Source organism: Lytechinus variegatus, chromosome 6, assembly GCF_018143015.1.
Source record: "Lytechinus variegatus isolate NC3 chromosome 6, Lvar_3.0, whole genome shotgun sequence".
Classification (NCBI taxonomy): Eukaryota; Metazoa; Echinodermata; class Echinoidea; order Temnopleuroida; family Toxopneustidae; genus Lytechinus; species Lytechinus variegatus.
In genome coordinates this window covers 33,849,612-33,869,028 of record NC_054745.1, presented here as the reverse complement: position 1 = coordinate 33,869,028, position 19,417 = coordinate 33,849,612, and the positions used below count along the sequence as shown (strand labels likewise).

Sequence of the window (19,417 nt, the reverse complement as noted above, 5' to 3'; positions counted from 1 at the left end):
TAACATCTAGATTTAAATTTCGAAACAAATGTTGTCGAAGAAGAAGTTATTGATGACGAAGTTTCTAGCTCCAGTGAAAAACAAAGCGACATGGAAGAATGGAAATTAGGGTAATTGCGCCTGTGATGGGGAGTGTAACAAGCCCCTTTCGTATCTAGTCAACTTGCATATATTTGCACATGCACGGTGCAACACTCGAGTCAAAGGCCAAACATTATGAAATATCCATGACAGAGTCATATTTTTTTCTTTTTCAAATACTGCCAAAAGGACAAGTACCAAATGATTATTTTGTTGTTTTCTTTCTTTTTTAATGTAGCTCACTTGCTTCAACGCATCTTGTCGGTTGTGTAAGTATGCTTTGTTTGCTAGGACTATCTAAATTCAAAGGTTGCCGTAAATAACCCTATAAAAACAACATTTAAAAACACGTCTCCAGAAAATTACAATTGGTATAGCTTAAAATGCCAGTGTGAACAAGGGGTGTGAGTACTGAGACATGATTGTGGGGGCCTTGTCGCCATCTGGCAAGGTGTGAAGTGTAGGTGTTAGGATCAAGCCTGGGTTTTTGCTTACCTACTGCACAATAATTTAAAGTTGTTTATTACAACTATTTCATTTCGCTCCAAGGGCGATTCATTTCCATGAAAATTTCAACAATGAATACATACATACATTCATATATACATGATATTGACTTTCAAAAGATATTAAAAAAAATAGTTTGATTTATCAATTTAGAATTTCAGATTTAGAATATGAATATATATATATATATATATATATATCAGTAGTGGATGGGAGAAAAAATAATTTGTCCGGACAATATTAAGGGTTTATTGAATTAAAGGACTTCCCTGATCATGGATGCAGTCCGTATAAGATGTCGATGAAAAAATAACACGTTGACCGAAATAGCGGTTATCCGATGACCTTGTAGACCGATGACGTAGAAGGCTTATGTCGAAAGGGTGGGTGATGTTGCGTTAGGGTGTGTTGACATTAACGCGAAGATTCGTCCAAAGCCCCCCCCCCCCCAGCTTGGCAGAAAGGCTGCGTTTTATTTTGTTTTTAATAAAAATGATAATAATAATACTAACAATAATAATCATAATATGTGCCATTTGGGGGTGTTGTCGACACTGACGCGCCCTAACGCTCCCAACATACCCTTTCGGCCAAACAGGGGGGGGGGGGGGCTTTGGACGAATCTTCGCGTAAGTGTCAACACCCCCTAACGCGACAGCACCCACCCTTTCGGCATAAGCCGACGTAGAATGACTTGTGTCGAAAGTTATCGGAGATCCACGAAGTCTGCTGAAGAATGGTGTCACCGAAGTCTAGGCGCTTTCGACCTGTCGCATGACGTCGAGAAGAACTTAGCTGAAATCAGTGTTGAATACTCAGGTTATATCATCTTGGTTTATTTTGGTTCGCCTACTCAGGCACGGTTATAGACCCTAAAACCTTGTTAGGACTCAAAGGGGCTTGAGAAATTTCCGATGTTGATACAAAATACAATGGAGATGGTTAGTTGTTAACCCCATGCATGTACGTGGGAGACTATATTGATGTGACTAAGCAGGTAATCGCCGGCCTCCTGGACCAAAATATTTATAAATATCAAGCGCGGAAGGGGGGGGGGGCGTAGCGACCGAGAAAAGAAACACATATTTTTTTACAATACCAGAAGATAATGACATGAATGATGAGATGAATACCAGGTTGTGGAACTGTCTGGGATGCTTCAACTTTCTGACCCATCTAAATATCTCAGACACATCTCTCAGTTTGCCTCCATCATCCCCTCAACTACTATCCATCATAGCGCTATCAGCTGAGAGGGTACTGATAATTAAACGAATAAACATTTATATACTCCAAGCCATATATAATATGATTGACATAGGCCCATTGTCACAAATCATCACTTAATTTGCACAGATGCTTCGATTTTATCGTGTACTCGCTGTCTTCTGTTATTTGATTTATCAATTTAGAATTTCAGATTTAGAATATGAAAATATATATATATATATCAGTAGTGGATGGGAGAAAAAATAATTTGTCCGGACAATATTAAGGGTTTATTGAATTAAAGGACTTCCCTGATCATGGATGCAGTCCGTATAAGATGTCGATGAAAAAATAACACGTTGACCGAAATAGCGGTTATCCGATGACCTTGTAGACCGATGACGTAGAAGGCTTATGTCGAAAGGGTGGGTGATGTTGTATACTCCAAGCCATATATAATATGATTGACATAGGCCCATTGTCACAAATCATCACTTAATTTGCACAGATGCTTCGATTTTATCGTGTACTCGCTGTCTTCTGTTATTTGATTTATCAATTTAGAATTTCAGATTTAGAATATGAATATATATATATATATATCAGTAGTGGATGGGAGAAAAAATAATTTGTCCGGACAATATTAAGGGTTTATTGAATTAAAGGACTTCCCTGATCATGGATGCAGTCCGTATAAGATGTCGATGAAAAAATAACACGTTGACCGAAATAGCGGTTATCCGATGACCTTGTAGACCGATGACGTAGAAGGCTTATGTCGAAAGGGTGGGTGATGTTGCGTTAGGGTGTGTTGACATTAACGCGAAGATTCGTCCAAAGCCCCCCCCCCCCCAGCTTGGCAGAAAGGCTGCGTTTTATTTTGTTTTTAATAAAAATGATAATAATAATACTAACAATAATAATCATAATAATTACAATAATAATCATAATAATCATAATAATAATAATAATAATAATAATAATACTAATGGTAATATTAATAATAATTACAATAACAATAAGAAGAAAAAGAAGCAGAAGAAGGAGGAGAAGGAGAATAAGATAATGATGATGAAGAACAACAACAATAACAGGAAAAATAATATCACCAACAACAATGATTAATAATGATAGTAAAAAAATAATTATAATATGAAGGAGACGAAGAGGGAAGAAGAAGAAAAAGAAGAAGTAGAAGTAGTAGTAGTTGTAGAAAATGATGTAGAATAAAAAGAAGGAGTTTTACGATAATGATGAAGAAGAACAATAACAAAAAATATCACAGATAACGATAATTCTAAAAATACAAATTTAGTAATAATTATAATGATAGTAATTATAATAATATGACCGAGAGGAAGAGGGATGCAGAGGAAGGAGAAGAAGAAAAACCGAAGGAATTATTATAATTACAATAATAATAATAATTAATCCAAATAATGGCATGCTACTACTCCTATGGATCATAATTATAATAATAATAATATAATAATAATGATAACTATAATAAAAATGATGAAAATAATACTGAATGATAATAATAATAATGATAATAATTATAATAATGATAATAACAAAATAATAAAAATGATACTAATACTAATAATAATGTGAAGGAGAGGAAGAGGGATGCAGAGGAAGAAGAAGAAGAGGAGGAGGAAAAAGTAAAAGCGGATGAATAAGAATAATAATAAGAAGAAGAAGAAGAGGAGAAGAAGAAGAAGAAAAAGAAGAAGAAGAAAAAAAAACGAAGGAATTATTTTAATTACAATAATAATAATAATCTAAATAATAGCATCCTCCTTCTATGGATCATAATAAGAATAAAAATAATTATAATTATAATGATAATTAAAATAATAATGATAAAAATGCTTAATGATAATAATAATAACAAAACAAAAATAATAATAATGATAAGAAGAAGAGGAGGAAGAAGAAGAAGAAGAAGAAAAGAAAAAAACCGAAGGAATTATAACAATAATGATAAAAATAATACTTAAGATGATGATAATAATACTAATAATGATAAGAATAATAATGATAAGAATACTACTACTACTACTACTAATAATAATAATATTAATAATAATAATAAAGCTAAGAACGATGATAAAAATGATCATTATACTAATAAAATATCACAGATGATTATCATCATCATAATCTTCATCATCAACATAATATAAAATAATGACAATAATAATAATAATAATGAATTATAATAATAAATAAAAAATAAAAAACAAAATCATCGATCTAAGTGAGAGGGTTCGAACCTGCTACCACCGGTTACGAGGCGCTGCTCTCAAGCAATTGAGCTGTTCGTGCATTGCAGCCATGTCGTGGTCTTTTCTTCTCTAAGTATATATCCCCTGGTATTGCACAATGCCCAAACGCACGCCGCGCTACATTGTCTCTGGTGACGATAATGTCGAAACGGTGATACGACGAAATTGAGTTCCTTTTCCGCAGAATCATGCATTTTTCAAGAAAGAGTGATGCAAGTACTTGCTTGAAAATATTCTTAAGACATTTCAACGATTCATTTTCATTCTAGGTAAGTAAAGCTTCTTTAAACTCGGATCATTTTTTTGTCGCCACTGTTCAGATATGCTTCTGCAGCGATGAGCGGATCGTGCCATCGCCTGCCGCCCTAGCTAGCCGTCAGGCCGTACTGTACTAGGCCTTACGCCTTCACAATTAGCCGCTGAGTGCATGAACGCGAAGGTTCGGGAAAGCCCCCCCCCCCCTTCGGTTGTGCCATTTGGGGGTGTTGTCGACACTGACGCGCCCTAACGCTCCCAACATACCCTTTCGGCCAAACAGGGGGGGGGGGGCTTTGGACGAATCTTCGCGTAAGTGTCAACACCCCCTAACGCGACAGCACCCACCCTTTCGGCATAAGCCGACGTAGAATGACTTGTGTCGAAAGTTATCGGAGATCCACGAAGTCTGCTGAAGAATGGTGTCACCGAAGTCTAGGCGCTTTCGACCTGTCGCATGACGTCGAGAAGAACTTAGCTGAAATCAGTGTTGAATACTCAGGTTATATCATCTTGGTTTATTTTGGTTCGCCTACTCAGGCACGGTTATAGACCCTAAAACCTTGTTAGGACTCAAAGGGGCTTGAGAAATTTCCGATGTTGATACAAAATACAATGGAGATGGTTAGTTGTTAACCCCATGCATGTACGTGGGAGACTATATTGATGTGACTAAGCAGGTAATCGCCGGCCTCCTGGACCAAAATATTTATAAATATCAAGCGCGGAAGGGGGGGGGGGGCGTAGCGACCGAGAAAAGAAACACATATTTTTTTACAATACCAGAAGATAATGACATGAATGATGAGATGAATACCAGGTTGTGGAACTGTCTGGGATGCTTCAACTTTCTGACCCATCTAAATATCTCAGACACATCTCTCAGTTTGCCTCCATCATCCCCTCAACTACTATCCATCATAGCGCTATCAGCTGAGAGGGTAACATCACCATGCTATGAAGCGCTGATCTCATCGCTCCCTGGTTTGGTAAAGTTCGACATCACAACTGATAGTGCAGAGGGAGACGTTTCCCACATCACTGCTGGTCTCAGGCGAACAGGAGGACAGAAACTCACGCGCATCAACTTTCACGCACCGCCATCACTCCAACCAGAGAAGATGCGTGTATCGAGTGAGACTATGAGAACACTGAGTCTGCTGATCACACAACATTACAAAACCCTGCAGTCGATTGGTTTGTCTGGAATTATTGATTTGAATGAGGACTTTGTTGAACTGCTCGAGTCATCGACCTTTTTGGGATCATTGGCTCATCTGAATGTAGAGTAAGTCGGGTTTGTTTTTGTGTTGATCTATACAGGCTTATGTCTTGCCAGTTTCAACTGCCACTGTAGGGAAGGTCAAAAACAAAGAACATGTCTTAATGGATATTTGCTTCCATAACAGTGTGGATCCTACTAGCACTAGTAGGATCCATGTGAACAGGAAGGCGACTCTGACTTAAAATTTTGGGATGGAGATCCCCAAATGGCAACACTGTTGTCGGGTGAAGGTGGGTTTTGAACAATGACAAGCCGCCATGCCTCAGCTAAAATAAATGCAAATGCTCTGATACAGTACACGTATGGGAGAAAGTATACAAATGTGTGAAGCTATACATCTACAACAGCTTTGGCAACTCTTTTTATCTAAATATTGTAAAGAAATGGATGAAGAGAACATTGGTAGTCGTAGCTTAAATCAAGGTTCCCGAGAGCTATCTACCCTTTGGAAAAATTGGTGATGCCGAAAATATGTCTCTGCCGGAAATCGAGCCCGGGCCCCGAGCTTTGAACACCGATGCCCTAACTACTAGACCACAGAGACACGTTTAGTGGCTAGGGCGACACTGATCCAGTTGACTGTCAGATGGAGAGATTTGATTTTATGCTACGCCTACCATTACTATTACTACTACTATTATTGTTAATACTTCAAATTGCTTTTGTCGCTCCCGATATAGATAGGGTAGAGGTATGTAGGTAAAAATCATGGTATCCTGATACTCTTGAGGACATCCAACTGGCTGCTGTTTATTCAATGTGGGGATTTCGAGAAGCTTTTGGGGATGGAAAAATTATTTGGGGATTGAAATAAATTTTGGGATTTTTCATGCAGTTTAGGGGATTTTGAAAGGTTTTGATTAAAGCACCAATATTCGTTATTTTTCAGTAATATGATGCTAAAATACATAGACATATACTCTCTTAATACAATTACGATCTAGTAAATATACATCGCATCTACAGTGTAGATCATCTGCAATCCAACCATAGAGATGAATTAGTATACATTTTCTATGAGTTCAACCGATGATAACTGGTGGGGTTGCCAATCTACTTTGCATCGAAACCTAAAAAAAAAAAAAAAATCAGCTGTGTATGGTTTGAACAAATGAACACATAGTAACTTATTTTTTGGCAAAACCATGATAAATTTCCTCACTGGTCTACTTGTTAAGGCACCGGCGTTAAAAGCTGGGGGCCCGGGTTCGATTCCCGGCAGAGACATTTTTTCGGCATCATCAATTTTTCCAAAGGGTAGATAGCTCTGGGGAACCTTGATTTAAGCTCCCCCTATATATGTATATACATGGACATTATCTTCTATCTTTACTCGTTTCTAACATAAATATAGTTCATAATGGCAACTTGGATGAAATAATGTTCCTTTGCATATATTACTGAAGAAAAGAGCAGAAAATCTCGATTCAATAACCTGAATAGAAAACACACTTCATGAGCTGACTCGCTTGTCTTCCGTAACTTATATAACCTCACTAGTAATTAGTCGGATGATGCTATCCGAATAGTTTTCTATCATCATAGCTCCTAGATGTGACTTTCATATCTTCTCTATAAATCTATTTTTTTCTAGATTTATCTCACTACGATGTCTTGACGCTTGTAGTGATTATTGCATATGACCTTCATACCTTCATACCAATATCTAACATGTCTTACTATTGGCAAATCAACCATATCTTTCGTGTTTTGTCTATTCGATTGAATTTTGAAATTGCTTGTCTAATTACCTCCATCACAATGACGGTTTCTTTTTCCTTTAGAATTTTATGTTCTTTTATGTTTTATCGACTACGCTTATGATAATAATGATCAGTATATGAAAATAATCATCAGAGAATTGACAAAAAAAAAATTGTTTTGGTCCTCTCTAACTTCCTCTCTCTGTGTCTCTCTTACTGGTCACAATTCCAATGTTAGAACATCCTAAGAGCAACCCATTACAGTGTTTGTCACAATATTATTGTCGTTATACATAGAATTATGAAGATATCATTATGATCATCAAAATAACTTTAAAGCATATAACAATTTTCGAGGCACTTAGTTCACATCTGAATGATGTTTTATGGTTTACTATCATTCAGAGGAATTTTAATTTTTTCTAGAATTTAGAACTCTTGATGAATGGCATTTGGACTTTGAATCGCGGAAGGTGTTCAGATTAGCATAGGTGTATTAAGTGGATGTATATCATTTGTGTAACTTGGTGGTTACTATACAGTGCCTTCCAGAAAAACGAAACCGAGATTTTTCAATGATTTATCATAACTTAATCACAGATACAATATACAAATGACCTACCATTTTAAAGCTTAGAATCTCTTCTTTCATCTGAAACTACTTAGATTGTTTCTCATTCACGCATGAGTGAGCAAAATAATTTGAAAATGGGATATCAAAATTCACAAGGCCTGCCGTATTTTGGTTTTAAGAAGAAAACCACATTCTCAAAAAGTTCAATATCTGCTCTTTAATTTGATAACTCAATTACAGAAAATGGTCAAGAAATAACAAAGTTCTGGTTATTTGAAAAAAAGCTTGAATTTCAATAATTTCATAAACTGAGGAAGTTTTACAGGCTAGCGTTCAAACTCAGTCGACACTGCGTTTTGTTGACGATCAGCCATGCATTAAGTCTTTTGTTACCGTGCGATAGCTTCTGTGGAAGAACAGTGAAAAAAAAACGTTTATTTAATGAAGTTATGGAAATACAAGCGTTGTTTCGTAGGATCATAACTTTTTTACTTCTTGACCAATTTCTGTGAGTAAGGCATCAAAGAAAAGAGCAGATATTCAACTTTATATGATTTTTTTTTTTTAAAGTGGGATACGTCCCGCCAAATGAGTTTTTGGCATCCTTTCTTCGAATTGTTTTTGCTCACTCATGAGTGAATAAAGAATAAGCTAGGTAATACCAGATGAAGGAGGATATTCTAAGCTTTACATTGGTAGGTCATTTGTCTATGTTATTTATGATTAATCTATGATAAATCATCGCTAAATCTAGGTTTCGTTTTTTTGAGACGCACTGTATAACTGTAATGATATCAGGGCAGATCCAGCTTTCATCAATTGAAAGGGGGATATTTCCCACATGTCCCCCACCCCCGGCCGTTAAAAGCTGATATTTGCTTCTTTTAGAGGGTAGACAAAATAAAGACTTATTTCTAAAGAATATCTTTACTTTATTAATGCGAGCGCGGAGCGCCGGATCTTTTTCTTTTTTGTTTTCATGTTTGCATACCTAAAAATTTTGTATTGTTAAACTTGTTTATACAATATGATTGCGCAAAGCTCAAGTAGAAAATATTCATGCACTGACTTTGAAATGAATCTGTTTGGAACTCTTTGCAGGGAAACATTTTAAAGGAGAATCAGACATATGACGTGAAAGTTATATCACACAAGAAAGATTGATTTTCGAAAGCTTAAACAACTTCAATTACAATAGATATGGAGACTTTAGATTGGTCCCACTGGGTATGTAATAGTGGTGTAAGATGAGGAATACTCCTCACTAAAACACTTAACATGACTAAAATGCCATTTTTTAAAAGTTTAATTTGAATCATTTCTTTTTTATTTCATGAAGTCATTTACTAAGATCAGCTACTTTGTTGATATTTTTATTACCCCAGGGGAATAGTGACATCGAAAAAAAATCCGTGACACGTTATTTTATCAAGTTATGTATATGTATTTCTGGAATCGTATTCTTCAACTGGGAATAACCCCTTTCAAGCTCCTTGTAGCTTTTTAGTTTTTCCCATATTTCTCTTACATGTATAGGTATGTTATATTCTCAAATTAATGTATCTGATTACTATGTAATTCAATTATTAACGTTTTATATTTTGAATGTTTTTTATCATGAGAAATAAAATCACTCGATCAATCAATCAATCCATCAATATGATGCGGTTTTCTTAATACTAGTCATATTACCAAGTTGATGATGATGATGCACAGCATCTATATAGCGCCATATATCTGTCAAAGACATTCAAAGGCGCATTCGGGAGGAGCCAGCCAATCTGGGTCGCCAAGAAGAGCACGCACACAGAACTGTGACCCGCAGGTCTCTCCTCCCTATAACTGGTTGGGGAATGCATGTGGACCACTACACCTGGGTTTCCCCCTTCTCTTATTCGAATAGTGCAGTGGAGTCTTAACGTGCAAAGGTGGTGATTCTCCTCTTAACGTCCAATCCGAGGGACGGAGCGTTTTCCACTGTAACATAGCCTGCATCTATTAAACAGGGGAGAGACGTTTACACACAACGCACTGGCTCAGGTCATCCATCCGGGGTGGACTCGAACTCATGATCTTTGTTTCGACGGGCAGATGCTTTACCCACTGAGCCAACTTCGCTCTCCAATGTTGACAATTCGACATTTGAATTGTCTTACCTTTCTTAATTTTTAAGAATCTAAAATTTTCACTTTTTTTTTTAATCATACACTTTAAAAAAATAAGTGCTAGTTTAGAAGTGGAAGTGTTTGTAGAGTGGCTGCACTACGAGTGCTAATTTTCTTCTTCAAATTTAAAGGGTAATGAAACCTTTGGAACAAATAGGCTTGTGTAGAAACAGAAAAATCAAAGAATAAAGAAAGTTTGAGAAAAATCGGACCATAAATGAGAAAGTTATGAGCATTTAAATATTGCAATCACTAATGCTATGGAGATCCTCCCATTGGCAATGAGACAAGGATGTGCGATGTCACTAATGAACAACTTTCCTTTTAGTGGACTATAAAATACCCTCAAAATGTCTCTTTTTGCTTTTTCTTATGATGATACAAACTCTTTATCCATGATGTATATTTAAAAAATATGTATTATATGCCCTCATGTAGAAAGAACACATGATCTATGGATAGTTGTGATAAAAGAGGCAATTCAAGTGAAATATATAAAAGTAATGGGGAGAGTTGTTAATCAGTGACATCACATATCCTTGTCGCATTGCCAATAGGAGGATCTCCATAGCATTAGTGATAGCAATATTTAAATGGTCATAACTTTGTCATTTATTGTCCGATTTTTCTTAAACTTTTGTTGATCTCTTTCCTTGATTTTTATGTTTTCACACAAGCCATTATGTTCCAATGGTTTCATTCTCCTTTAAACAAAAAATCAGCACCCGTCGTGCAGGCACTATACAAACAGTGTAAGTGCTAAATTAGCACTTACCGTTTGTGGTTATAAAAAAGGCATAGGGTGTCTTGCTTTCAGGCTGGAATGTATTTTTAGCTCGCGCTTCGCACTCGCATTATTCGATGTATTCTATTTATTTATGAGTCACTTTTATATTAAAGCTCGTGTTTAAGCTCGTGTTAATCATTCAATTAGATGCACATCTTTTTAATTATTGTAAAAAGAACACAACATGTTTTATTTTCATTTCTTATTGAATTTTACCAAGAGTTTGAGCTTGCAATTCACGCTCGCAAGACCTCCAAAGGATGCCCTTTTAGCAGTAATTGACCCACCTCCGCCCCCCCCCCAAGAAAAAACGAGTTTTACAATATCAACTTTTATTTTTTTCCAAACCGCTTGCTCGTTACACTCTCTCGCGAAAAATAAAGTCTAAATATATATCTTACCATAATCAGAAATCACTTCAAAAAGGCTTTGCTAGCTCTACTTAGCTTTTCTTTGCTCCGCCGCCCTTCTCTTTTTTGCCTTCTTTTTGCCGCTTTTTTTTTCCTTAACCACAAACGGTGAGGACCTGTAGCTGACTTGAAAAAAAATATTCTAAGCACAGACTGAAATCACGAAGAGGATGAAGGTCTCACTAAACAAATAATTCGAGCGTGAAGCGCAAGTATCAAAGAAAAGCAATGTCGTTAATATTGAATTTCTAAACAGTATTCGTAAGGCTACAGGATATCATATTTATTCATTAGTAATACTAAAATGGTATATAAAATAAATTTGAATTCTAATTGTATTAATCTAGTTTCGTAACAATATGCTGACGAAGCATATAGTTTTTCAAGCAATTTTGCGCCGTGATTTTTTTTTTCATTCTCGGGCACTGAGGATTCAAATTTAGATCTAGCTCCCAGATTAGGAATTTTGATTATGTTTATTCACAAAAAACAGTTAGAGTACCTACTTGACGTATTTAGAAATTTTATATTAGAAGACAACTAATAGGCCTGTAGATCAAATCCTAAGATTTTAATAAGTTAATCCAATGATTGAGAAACCCCTTTTAAAAGACAAGATTACTTAGGGCATTTATGCATCCTTTTTTGTATTGAAGTTTGATGTAAATTGGGTAAATTTGTCGATCAAACAATTTCTTAATCTTTGAAACTTCACACCACAGCCGTTTTAGTGCACATGCATTAAAAAGATATGACAATCAAATGAAATAGTGACATGTCATTTGAAAATGGGAAGTTTACCCAAACTAAACGCTTCCATTTTTTAATCTTTTTTAAAAAATATATATATACGGTGTATTTTTAGGTTTTTCTTTCAGATTTTTTTCAAATTAGCGTATATTTTCAAGCGTCTAAATAATTTATAAAATAAATCACGTTTAGTTCTAGGATATCGTTTTTTTTTCTAAAATACCTATGTAGTTTCTTTTCACGAAATGCACGAAAGGTGTCAAGAAAAATCAGAACCCAGAATTAGTTCATGTATCATTTTTTTGCGCTGTAATTCTTCAAGCTTTTCCATTCTATTTTTCTTCAGATAACCAAATGCCATCTGTCTTCTGAGATGACTGCTAGAATGTGGTCTTGTCTGAGACCCTTCACCTCACTGAACCATCTCACCATTTCAGACTCATCGCTCAGTTTCTCTCTATCACCTCCTGAACTACCGTCCGTCACAAAGCTATTAGCTAATAAACTGACGTCACAATGCTACCAAGGGTTGATCTCGTCACTACCTGGGTTGCGAGATATTAATGTCCAAGATGTCCAAGCTAGAGATGACTTTGTTGAATTTGTCGAGTCTTCAACACGTTTGACATCATTGCAACGAATTGAGATAAAGTGAGTGTCCATGTTCTTAACTCATTATTTGCCGAGGATGTTCATTGTTACCATGCCCGGATGCAATCCCCCTCCCGATTATGTGTTCAAAGCGCTCTTATATTAATTCGATATTGTCAAACGCCCCGCCCTTCCCTTATAACGGCCATTTATAATCGGATATAACGCTGAATGTAATATTGTCGGCCTATTATAATATCCCAAACCGCTGAAAAACCTATTAGGTAAACTCTAATGAGATTACAATACGTAGTAGGTAACACGTAATAAAAAAATTAGATTCATTTAAACAAAATTCCGTTTTAAATCGCTCACATTTATAACGATACAGGATGTGCATGCAGGAGGCAAAATTATTCGGCAAACAAGTTGAGCAAAGTGGTTGAGGTACTAAAAAATACTCGCTCATAGTTAAAATTCAACTGGACAGCTGGTTATTTGTAAATTATTAATTAAAATAGGAGCCATTAGGTATATTAATGCAAAGTTATATGTCTATTACACCACAAAGCCCCCCCCCCCCTCTCCCTCTCCTTAACTAGTCATAATTTTAATATTAGAACATCGCAAGAGCAACTGATAACAATGTTTGTCACAATAACATTGTCGTTACCTATGATTATGAAAATATAATTATGATAATAAAAATAACTTTAAACCTCATAACAAGTTCAAAGGCACTTGTTTCACACCTGAATGATGTTTCATTGTTTATGATCATTCCCGTTATTAATTTCCATTTTCTATGCAATTCAGAACTCTTGATAGATGGCAATTCGACTTAGATACCTCGAAAGATCTTCAGGTGAGCATAGGTGTATTATGTGGTTGGATATTATTTGTGTAACTTGCTTGTTGCTTTATAACTGTAACATTTATCAGTAGCGGAACTAGCTCTCATAAGTAGAAGGAGGATATTTGTGATTATTAAAAAAAATCTTGATCATTTTCTTTTCCTCCGTAATGAAATAAAACAACGTTTGCTTCTCTCTATATATATTCCTTACTGTCCCAGGGGAATCAGTACTTAGAAAAGAAAATCCGTGACATTGATATGCATAGCATATGATAAAATTGTCCCTTCTAAATGTCATACTTTATTTACCAAGTTGCCAATTCGAAAATTAATTTGCCTCACCTAACTCAATTTCAAAACAGCCAGAAAGTTCCGGTTACTTTGAAATGTTCACCTATATAATTATTTCATCTTTTTAGCTGATTTGAAAATCGGACATTCAAAGCACCGTTTAAAATCGAAAAGAGGATAAAAATCCCACTTAACAAATAATTCGCGCGTGCAGCATGAGTAGATTTAAATTAAAAATATGTTATGAATATTGAATATTTAAGCATATTTATAAGAAAAAGTAATAACAAGTCGAATGCATCTGGCTGTCTCGCATGCATTATGCAATATTGTAACAGGGCTGACTTTGAAAACAGCTATTGAAAAAATTATTCACAAAAGAAAGCGTTCATATGATAATAAATAATAATTCAATTGACCCAACATGATCTATGACCAAAATCATCTGACCTAAGACGTGTTCAAAACATACCTGATAACCCTTATGTATATGTTTAATGTGTAGATCCATAATTGTTCAAAGTTATAATGTCAATTAGAAAATACCCCCCAACACGGCCAAGTTTATTGACCCTAAATTACCTTTGGTCTTAATCATGTGACCTGAAACATACACATGATTTTAATGGATGGATGGTTACTCTTATGTTCAAGTTTCATGAACTAGATCCATAAACCTTTAAAGTTGTGACAATTCCACAAATATCCCCAATATTTTCAAAGTTCGTTGACCCTAATGACATTTAACCTTTGTCATGTGACCTTACACTCGCACAGGAAGTTCAGGTATACTCAATTGCTCAATTTCACAAAAGCAAACGGCGCCCATGTGTATAGTCTCTCGCTCCTAGGCAGGCGATACAAAAATGGAAATTTGAAATTATTTTGAACGCTTACTGGTGACTACTGTGCGTATATAAACCCCTCAAAAAAGTTTTGCAACTCAGTTTTGGGGATGATATATTTTTGGTTACAGAAGTATAAAAAATGAAACTGGTATCATTGGAAAGCTGAATTATTCCCCTTTACAGTAACATGCCATTTGCCGTGATTATGTAATCATGGAATATGCAATCACCCTGAACATTGAGAAAAGTCAAAAGTGAAATGTTGCAAAATGCATTGATTTCTAACAAGAGTCTCAATTTCTATAGAATTTCCACCATGCAGTAGACAGTGAATGCATTCGGTCCATCCTCGAAACAATTGGAAATTTGCTATTGGAAACGACGCATTTTGCAACATTTCAATTCTAACATTGCTGCTTATTATCATGTCTGTAAATTTCATGATAACACTAGCATTACAAATGACACATGATTGTAAAGAAAAATAATCATGCTTTCTGAAGATATCACTTTTACACATGATGATCGCACATTAAGAAATTTATTGGCACTCAAACTTGCAGTTTGAGTTGCAGAACTCAAACATGACATGGCAACGAATTTTGCAACATTTCATTTTTTACATTGCTGCATATTTATCATGTCTGTGTATTTCATGATAACACTAGCATCACAAATGACACATGATTGTAAAGAGGGATAATCATGCTTTCTATAGATACCACTTTAACATGTGATGATGGCACACTAAGAAATTTATTAGCACTCGAACTTGAGTTGCGGACTTTTTTGAGGGGTTTATATAAAAAAAGAAACTCGGGACATATTTTAAAAGTCTATTTTTTTTCTTCCAATTATGATGTTTATATTTGATGTTAAAATGTGCTCTGGGGTCTTATCATTCGAATGCCATTAACAAAAATTAGTTTTGTTCATGCTTGAGGGAACACGGGATGTTTTTGTCTGGGGTTAAAAAGAAGGCTTGCGTCAAAATGGCATATAATGATAACAATAATGATCACACATCGTGCTAATCAGCTGACTTTATCTGTGCCATAATTTTGGAATAATGCTGTCATTTTTTATTTACATATTTATTTATTTACTTTAACTATTATTTTTTCATCTAAACCTCTTTAAGCTTTTATTTTTCCTTCATGAGTAAAGAAAAATAAGACTTTTTATCATTCCACGCGAGGAGATTTGAATTATTAATTGGGAAAACTTGTATTTATTCAAATCCTTTTAAGTGAAACAAATTATGTTATGGTACCTTTAAAGACATGAAATTCATTTTTCCATTCAAGAGGTTATCGATTCCTTGACCAAATTAAATTGTATGCTCGACAAGACAAACGGGAAGGAATTAATGTCTTTCATTGGCATTGATGTATTGGGTCAATTTTGATGGAGCTAGATAGGGTAGATCAAGTAAAATGTATTAAAAAGTTGTGAGAGAACAAAGCGAGCACGCAAATATTTCTACTTTTTTATTACAATATCAAATTTTGTGGTAGATTTTGACATAATATTCACAAATAATATCATATTCTAATTTCTTTTTTTCTTTTTATTTCCTTACCACTCTTTTCTTGGTCATGATTATTTTTTTTTTATTGAGGGAGGTTAGGGGGTATCATTCCCGAGCCTCCGCTCATTTGTATGCCACTGTTCAAGAGGCACAATAATCTTTGTAGTACACAATGAAAGGATTTTAAAAATACACTTAGAGTATCTTGCTTTCATGCTGGAATATTTTTTTTGCTCGCGCTTCGCACTCGCATTATTCGATTTTATAAGTCACTAAAATCAGTCCTTCAGGATCCTTTTCTGGTCAGTATATTTCAGATCGCGCTTTGCGCTCGTGTTAATCATTTAGTTGGAAGCACATCTTTTTAATCATTGTAAAACAACTCAATAAGTTTTATTTTAATTTTTTATTGAAATTTTCCAAGAGTTTGAGCATGCAATTCACGCTCGCAACACCTCACAAGGATACCCTTTTAGCAGTAATTGACTCACCTCCCCCCCCCCAAAAAAAAAGAGAGAAAAAATACAAAAAAATACGAGTTTTACAACATCAGCTTTTAATTTCTTTCCAAACCGCTCGCTCGTTACACTCTCTCGCAAAAACTGAAGTCTAAATATATCTTACCATAACCAGAAATCACTTCAAAACGGCTTTTCTCTACTTTCCTTTGCTTTGCTCCGCCGCCCTTCTTTTTTGCCTTCTTTTTGCCGCTTTATTTGCCTTAACTACAAACGGTGAGGACCTATAGCTGACTTGAAAAAGGGATATTCTAAGCACAGACTGAAATCACGAAGAGGATGAAGGTCTCACTAAACAAATAATTCGAGCGTGAAGCGCAAGTATTAAAAAAAATGTCATGAATATTAAATGTCTAAACATGATTTGTAAGGGTACAGGAAATCATATTAATTCATTAGTAATACTAAAATGGTATAAGAAATAAATTTGAATAATCATTGTATTGATCTAGTTTCGTAACAATATGCTGACGAAGCATAATAATTATTGAAGCAATTTTGCACCGTATTTTTTTTTCGGGGGAGGCACTTAGGATTTAAATTTACATCTGGCTCCCAGATTATGTATTTTCTTATGTTTATTTACAAAAAAACCGTTAGAGTACTTACTTGACGTATTTAGAAATTTTATGTTAGAGACAACTTATAGGCCTATAGATCAAATCCTGAGATTTTAAGTCAATCCAATGATTGAGAAACCCTTTTTAAAGACAAGACAAGATTACGCAGGGATTTTATGCATCGGTTTTTTTTTATTAAGTTTTGATGTAAAATTGGTAAATTTGTCGATCAAATAATATTTTAATCTTTCAAACTGCACACCACAGCCGTTTTGGTGCACATGCATTAAAAGATATGACAATCAAATGGAATAATGACCTGTCATTTGGGGATTGGAAGTTTACCCAAATTAAACGCTTCCATTTTTCAATCTATTTTATAAACATAAATGTATATATAGTGTTTTTCTTGGTTTTTCTTTCAGATTTTTTTTCAAATTAGCGTATATTTTCAAGCGTCTAAATAATTAATAAAAGAAATCACGTTTAATTCTAGGATATCGTTTTTTTTTCTAAAATACCTATATAGTTTCTTTTCACGAAATGCATGAAAGGTGTGAAGAAAAATCAGAACCCAGAATTAGTTCATGTATCATTTTTTTGCGCTGTAATTCTTATCCAGCTTTTCTATTCTATTTTCCTTCAGATAACCAAATGCCATCTGTCTTCTGAGATGACTGCTAGAATGTGGTCTTGTCTGAGACCCTTCACCTCACTGAACCATCTCACCATTTCAGACTCATCGCTCAGTTTCTCTCTATCACCTCCTGAACTACCGTCCGTCACAAAGCTATTAGCTAATAAACTGACGTCACAATGCTACCAAGGGTTGATCTCGTCACTACCTGGGTTGCGAGATATTGATGTCCAAAATGCAGCTACAGATGACTTTGTTGAATTTGTCGAGTCTTCAACACGTTTGACATCATTGCAACGACTTGAGATAAAGTGAGTGTTCATGTTCTTAACTCATTATTTGCCGAGGATGTTCATTGTTACCATGCCCGGATGCAATCACCTCCCGATTATGTGTTCAAAGCGCTCTTATATTAATTCGATACTGTCAAGCGCCCCGCCTTTCCCTTATAACGGTCATTTATAATCGGATATCACGCTGAATGTAATATGTCGGCCTATTATAATATCAATAACTGCTAAAAAAAAACCTTTTAGGTAAACTGTAATGAGATCACAATACGTATTAGGTAACACGTAGTAAAAACAGTTGATCCACTTAAACTGAATTCCTTTTCCATCGCTCACATTTATACCGATACAGGATGTGCAGGCAGGAGGTAAAATTTTTCGACAAATATGTTGAGCAAAGTGGTCGAGGTACTTAAACGGATTTTCCTCGCTCGTAGTCAAAATTCATCTGGACAGCTGTTTAGCTGGATATTATATATAAAAAAGGGAGCAATGAAGTATATCATTACAAATGTATACGTCTATTACATCACAAAGTCCCCTCCCCCTCTCTCTCTTTAACTGGTCATGATTTTAACATTAGAACATCGCAAGAGCAACTCATTACAATGTTTGTCACAATAATATTGCGGTTAGCTTTATTTATGAAAATATAATTATGATTTTAAAAATAACTTTCAAGCTTATAACAATGTTCGAAGCACTTACTTTACATCTGAATGATGTTTTATGGTTTATTATCATTCCCGCTATGAATTTCTATTTTCTATACAATTTAGAACTCTTGATGAATGGCAGTTCGACTTTGATACTGCGAAAGGTGTTCAGGTGAGCATAGGTGTATTAAGTGGTTGGATATTATTTGTTTAACTTGCTTGTTGCTATATAACTGTAACATTGTCAGGGTCTGATCTAGCTTTCAAAAATAGAAGGGGGGATGTTTGTGATTATCAAAAAAAAAAATTTTATCATTTGGTTTTCCTCTTTAATGAAATAAAACGTTTGCTTCTCTCTATATATACAATCCTTACTGTCCCAGGGGGAATCGGTACTTAGAAAAGAAAATCCGTGACATTGATACACAAAGCATGTGATAAAATTGTCCCTTCTAAATGTCATACTTTATTTACCAAGTTGCCGATTCGAATTTTAAATGGCCTCACCTAATCTCAATTTTAAAAGAGCCAGAAATTCCCGGTTACTTTGAAACGTTCACCTATATAATTATTTCACTTTTACATAACTGATTTGAAAATTGGACATTCAAAGCACCGTTTG

General features: G+C 35.1%; 1 protein-coding gene across 1 annotated transcript in view; it reads left to right on the top strand.

The window, feature by feature from the left end:
- Positions 1 to 19,417, top strand: part of LOC121417741 — a 53,709-nt gene that overhangs the window by 27,399 nt on the left and 6,893 nt on the right. Inside the window, exons 4-8 of the mRNA XM_041611474.1 lie at positions 320 to 396; positions 5,130 to 5,631; positions 13,425 to 13,473; positions 17,859 to 18,160; positions 18,919 to 18,967. Coding sequence (XP_041467408.1) covers positions 320 to 396; positions 5,130 to 5,631; positions 13,425 to 13,473; positions 17,859 to 18,160; positions 18,919 to 18,967 — 979 coding nt within the window. The remainder of the gene's footprint in view (positions 1 to 319; positions 397 to 5,129; positions 5,632 to 13,424; positions 13,474 to 17,858; positions 18,161 to 18,918; positions 18,968 to 19,417) is intronic.